General features: G+C 40.5%; 1 protein-coding gene across 1 annotated transcript in view; it reads right to left on the reverse strand.

Moving 5' to 3' along the window:
• The window catches only part of jade2 (jade family PHD finger 2), a 160,775-nt gene that overhangs the window by 149,491 nt on the left and 4,498 nt on the right, over positions 1-6,786 (reverse strand). Inside the window, 1 exon segment of the mRNA XM_035667182.1 lies at positions 6,184-6,269. Within this exon segment, the coding sequence (XP_035523075.1) occupies positions 6,184-6,269 (86 nt within the window).

The raw sequence follows: 6,786 nt of genomic DNA on the forward strand, positions 1-6,786 counted from the left end.
CTAATGAGCTACAGCAGCTGCTAGCCTGCTAGGACACACACATACGCGCACACACACACACACACACACACACACACACACACACACATATGTATACATACACATGCTTGTATCTGTACACATGATTACTTAACCATTAATACATGTCCAACAGTGTTCCAGAGGACTGGAACCTGTAATATGTCTCGCAAAGATGTTGGCACGTTGATGAGTTAACACAATAAGCTATAACATCTGCACATCTGGATGCGTATGCAGCTGCCTTGGACTCTAAGCTTAACATACAAGTTGTTTAAAAACACTTGAGAATGGTTCACTAAGCTTGTCAATACCCCGAGGAAATTTTCCGATGTCCCAATCTGACTGCAATATTACCTCGACAAATGCAAGCAATAAGGAAGAAAACGATCAGGGGCCATTCAGCAGGCTCGCCTGCACTTTCAAAAGGCTCGTCTATGAGTTTTCCTTGGCTTGGTGCATTTTCTACAGCTTACTTATTATTAATGATTAATTATGATACGAATAATAAGGGAAGGGAAAGTTTCCATCTTGGCCACAAAAACAACTTTTCTAATTGGCTGACAGGTTCAAAAAACAATTCTTGAGAGTCTATATTAATGAAACAAACCTACAACTGATTAACATACTGGACGATGAAACCTGTGTTTTCATTCAAGTGGTATGCTTGTATAGTATTATCGTTTACACATCAAACGTATTCATAATAAATATTATATTTACTATCATTTTGACTCAACCAAAGCTGTATGAACGCTATGTATATGCATGTTCAGTGTATTGAAATTCATAATCTCAACAAGTTGTGGTTTACTTTTACAGGCCCTGGTGCTGCAGCTATTGTTACGGATACAGTCGCGAATACGCACTGCATGCACGCTCGACTTGCACTTTCACACACACACACACATACACATAAACATACAGTAAACACACTCTTATGGATGCACACGTAAAATTTATCATGCAGAGAGAGAGTTCACACCTGCTGAGGCACTATCTTCGGTGGCAACTCTCGTCAATACCACTTCCTTCCTCCCATGGTGCACTGGGAGTAGCTCACTCTCCTGATATCACTTGTTGTTCGACAACCTCTTCCAGGCTGTGACACGTAAGACACAGTAAAGTCTGCTAAGCCTAGCCTATTAGCCTCCAGCATCTTCCTCACTTGAAAGCTGTGAAACGATGTCACCTGGTCTGACCATTATCAAGTCATCTTGTGAGCTTGTGATATATATATACTGCAGATCCTTACCCTACTTTTGGCACCAGGAATCACGGTTCTGGATTTCATTCTGTATTTCTCTGGTCTTATAAAGGGTTAAAGGGTTTCACCAGAAATGCCCAGATTTGACAAAACTACAAAAATCATTTGATTTGCACGTGCCCCATATACACATAAATGAGACCTATTATTTAGCCTGGTTGTGCAGACAAAAGGACATATCTGGTGTGGTATGTAAAAAAAACAAGAAACATCAACACTTGCTATAACTACGGACATCTCCATAAGCCTGAGTGGACTGATTTTCAGACTAAAAATGAACCGACCAGACTCAAAGATTCACATGAAACTAGAATTTTGAATTCAGACATTCCCCAGAGTGTGTGGTATAAAATTTCAATACCACAAGCTTGGAAGAAACCCCCAGCGTGCAAAGTGTAGGGCCGTATCGTCTTTTTTTACAGTGCCACACCAAACTCCTGTATCAGCCTACAGTCTCATGTTTTACCTATATATTCTTCATCATCTGTCATGTGAAAACATCAGATTTCCACACAGTCAGTGAAAGTAAAAGTGTGCATCCTACTCATAGTTCTGTTACAATAACCCAGGGCACCACCGAGCACCTCTCCTGACGGGCTGCTGACAGCTCTGTCAGCCCAAGAGTCAGTGGACGGCAGTAGAGGAAGTTGTAGCACTGTAGCAGAGCAGCAAACAGACTTCCTTGCCTCGCTGTCCGTCGTCCCACTGCCAGCTGTTTCTATTACCTTTCTCTGCTACCGTCACAGTTAGTTTTGTGTTTTTTTGGTCATTTTGAGACTTGGTTTGTAAAGTTTACAACCTGCTATGCTGTTGTTCTGTATTGATCTGTGCACAATGATGCAACAGCAACAACAAAAAAAGTGTAGACCTTTGACTGACAAAATGGGTGTTGACTCAAGCTCTTCTCAACTGAATCGAATCATCACCTTTTCTGGGGCAGCCCCAGCAAAGTGTGTGTGCATTCTTGTTTCGGTATCCAACAAATGTGTGCATGTGTGTGTCTCCTCTGCCCATGTAGCTGTGTTTTGACAAGTGTCACACAATCCCCTGTGGGAAAGCAGGGGGATTTCTCTGAAGAAGGGGAGCTCTGCTTTTGTCAGAAGAGATGAGGCCAAGAGCTGCTTTGGAAAGAGTCCTCTGACTGGTGACTCAGTACTACTCCAGTTACATTACATTATAGTACATTTTTTAAAAAGGGATTTTATTTTATTATTTTTTTAAATCTATGCAGGGTGCATGGGAGCCCAAATACACTCTTTATTTATCGTCTTTTTCTTGTGCTCAAATGAGGCCCCTAACCATTAACCACCAGACCAAATATACACTGTCTGTGTGTGTACTGTATGTCATAATGACTTCCTGTTTGTCTACAAAATCTTTAAAATCCTCAATCTCTGCCCTCATCTTAACTGAGATAAAAACAGCTATACAGAAAAAGGAAGCTTTTGACTGTGTCCTCCTTCCACAAAGTTAAGCTCTCTAAACCACATCTAAGAAAAGTCAAAGCTGGAGTGAAAGACTCGCAAAGGCGCAAATAGAGACGGCACATTTTTAGAAAAGGGCTACGTTGTCATTACAAGTCCACAGTGTTTACCATTCGCCACACCTCCCTTAACCAAGGGTGAATATCATTGTGAGCCACTGTTCCGTTTTCTTCCCAGTAGGGATGCAGTGATGAGGATTTTCACTGCCTAAAATATCACCCTTTTTGACCTTCCTTGAAGATTTCTTTTTTATCATTCTGAAAAGCCCCTTGTTCCAACTTAGCTTAGAATTTGTGTCAAATTCTCAAACACTTACCAGAAACTCCACAGTCAATATACTCCATACAGAGTTTCAATTAATATTACTTTTAAATTACAAAATATGCCAAAAAACCAGATTAATTTTTGACATAGCACTGATAAGCATCATCTGCCATCATTTTTCGACCAGTGAAACTTGTGGCCTACTATTCTTGCTTATGAACTTGTTCAACACTAAATGCCACATGTAAATGTGACATTTGGCGTTTGTAGTCATTTCTTTGATCTATATTATCCTGATTTATCTACTGCTTAGATACAACGAAAGCCTCTACATCCTTTTAATTAGTAAGGTCAAGGAAAACAACTACCCACTCTTCACTCCCACTCCACTCTCAGCTGCTTTTTCTTCATCCCTTTTCAGAATGCTGGTTTTCTGTTTGTGTCATGGCTGCTGCCCATTGTCTTTAAAGTAAAGATAGAGGTGGCAGGTTGGAAAAACCACAACAGTGCAGATACCTGGAAGCTGAGCAAAGGAAGTGACAATCCTCTCTGCTAAAGAGTAGTTAACTGCATAACAAGTGAAAATGAGAAACGTGACCTTAAAAAGGCCAGTGCAGCTTATGTATTATTAGTGAAAGCTTCACTGGCCTTTGATCTGTAAAACATACAACAAGTTGCCTCAGGACACTGACAGCACTTACCAGCACTGCTGGTTGAAGTGGTGACAGTCGTTTCTGAAGAACTTTATTCTTATAAACTAGCTGAAGGATAGTTTCTTTGTCACAAATTATAAATTCACAAGAAGCGTTGCCCTTTAGAAATAAGAGCTGTGACCCAATTAACATGCAAATGGATAAGCACTAACTACACATGAGAGTTTCTTGGCTTAGTTGACTAAAGGCTTCAGTATGCTTCAAATGAACTCGGTCATACAACATGTCGCCCACTCCATCCCACTGCCTCCCTAGTCTCTTTCCAATTCTTTTGCATGTGTTTGTAGTCTTGATTAAATTAACTGTGTGAAAAGAGCTAAGGGCACACAATTTTGGACAGTCTGTCCTCAAAGGCACTCATTTCTCTGCACATTTAATCCAACATAATCATAGTTTGAAGTATACTTAACCTTACATTCTATGCAATGTGCAAACTAACTAAAATAAGTTGCTGCCCTGCTGTACCAATGCTCCAATAACTTAAGGTACAAGACATCTAACTTATTTATTGTATAATGGGTTTCCAAAATTACTTGGAAGACTCACCTACATGGTACATTTGCAGATGAACTCTCTTGCTTTGGATTAAGAAAACTAGACTATGGGATTCTTATCATTTATCCACCTACAAAGATAGTTATGAAATGTCAGGCCAACATGAACAGCATGGCCAACATATCAATACAGACAAAATAATCAACAAGTAACCAAGCCCCCAGTGTAAGCAGCTAGGAACCAAGATCAGCATTATCTGTCACCATTTCTCCAGCAGCACCAAGACAAATGCAAGCTTTTCATGCTCAACAAGTTAAGCTTTTCTGACATTAGATCAGATCCACTTGCAATATTCTTGACTTGACAGAACTTTGCACTGAACTTTTTGTCAGATGTCACCCACCCCTTTTCTTTGTTCAACCTTTCCTGTCACTCGCCACTACCAAAAAAGCAGAAAGATCACTGCAAAACATCACCCTTTACGAAAGAGCAGCGTGCCCTGGAGCAAGGCGAGGAGGCAGCGTTATGAAAGGGAACGTGGCCCTTGGCTCTTCAGCTGAGGCCCGGGTCAGAGCAGAGAGCTACAGTAGTAATTACTGAGAGACTGATTGCTGACAGGACCTTCCAACAGCCTATGGTTAACTCGATGGAGCTGAGGGGGAGGAAGCTTCAAATGCACAGGCATGACAGATGCTCTGCTGATGACTTATACTTCAGGGTGGTTCGGGGGCATGTATGCCATTTTGCTCTGTTCATTCTCCTTTCAAAAGTTACAAAAACGGAACATTTGTGCTCTTCAACTACAGACGGTTTTTGACATTTTCCAGGGGGAGCAAAGGGAGAAATCATACCAGAGGAGAGACCAAATTACCCTCTAAAATGGTATTAATTCATTTTGTAAAAGATTTTTGTTTTAAGTGCTTCATTGAACATCTTCAGAATTTTAGAAGTGCCATCAGAGGTTGTTACCTCCTCTACTTTATTCAAAAATCACCCCTGATAATTTTTAAGAGAAGATGTAATTTGTTCCAAATGGCAGATAGTTATTTTTGGAGTGAAACTCTTCAAACAGCAAGAGACGAGTTCTCCTTAAACAGATTTGAACCCACTTCACTGACAGAGTGGGAGGAATGTGTGATTGTGGCAGGCAAAGCATTGCCACAACTGGTAAAGTGCACCATTTTTCCGACTGGTTTACGCCAGTTTCTTCCTCAGGGTGGTCATTTGAGAGCCCTTGGGATTGTTCATCATGACCATATTGATGTTCCAACCTGGTATTTTAGCCAACCAATCTGTGCCATCCATGCGCCTGGTTGATTTAGTTGTGGTGACGGAGATGGCTGTATTTACATTGGACAGAAGTGTTTGTTCCAGTTAGGAACTGATATATAGCAGTGGCTGGCTTTCACTATGTTAAATCTAGGAAGGACACTGGTGTAAGGCGCGGTACTGATGCCACAAATTTTCATCTAATTTGCCTACTGAGTAACTTAATTTTTTCATCTTATAATTATATGTTTTGACATGAGAATGATCTTCCAATGCATATGTTGTGGAATGCAGGGTTTTGCAGTCTGTTACAAATCTTCAGCATTGCAGCAATCAGCTCTGCACAAGAAACGACCCAGTAGCAACTCTGCCTTCTGAGCTTGTCCAAAACCATACACAGCCCTGACTTTTGGTCGCTAATCTGGTTTAGATTTACCACTGGATCATAAAAGCTGCAGATCATGCCAGTGTTCAGCAACCCTAACAACCAGACAAAATGTTGGAATCTGACCATTTATGACAATTCAGCAGAGCCACAACAAATAACAGACAGCAGTGAAATGGAGCAAAACTGTGAGCTTGTAATGACCAAACAGAGACTGTGTTTCATTAAACACATTTTTGTGTACTGTAAATGTCTGAGTGACTGAACCAAACAGCCACACTAACTTACCTCTGATGGTTTCTTGTGCTGGTGGCGGACCCATGTGCTGCTGGTGCCCGTATTTTTGGATGACCTGGACCACGACGTCACCTGACCTGCAGCAATTTAAAAAGTACAACCATAATCAGTGGAAGAGTAAGGCTAACAAACATCTTTATTACCAAATACTCAGTTAATGTTCTTTTGTGGACCAGAGGAGAAAACATGAATGTTTTTCTGGTGGACATATTTGCCTTTTCTGATCTTCTTTTTCAAATTTGTGACGCAGTTGTAAAGACAAAGTAGTTAAAAACTTTACTCACGTGGAGCAGAACATCTAACAAACCTAATCTGTGTTTGATTTGTCAAGAATGTGCAATCATGAGTGTGAATGTTGATTTAAAGTGGGCTAAATAAAGAACAGGTCTCTGGCTGTAGATCAGACTTCATGTACACAGCGTGCATGCAAATTCACTCCAAATAAACTTTATTGTCCCATTGGAGAAATTTGTTTTGCAGAGAGGGTTTATAATACAAGTACAATAAAAAAAACTGTAACATCAGCCAATATGAACCATCAAGGACTTACTTACTAGAGAGCAAGAAGTTGCTCATCAGAATCAGAATCAGAAT

This window comes from Morone saxatilis, unplaced genomic scaffold, assembly GCF_004916995.1.
Source record: "Morone saxatilis isolate NCDOM2014 unplaced genomic scaffold, NCSU_SB_2.0 Contig20, whole genome shotgun sequence".
Classification (NCBI taxonomy): domain Eukaryota; kingdom Metazoa; phylum Chordata; class Actinopteri; family Moronidae; genus Morone; species Morone saxatilis.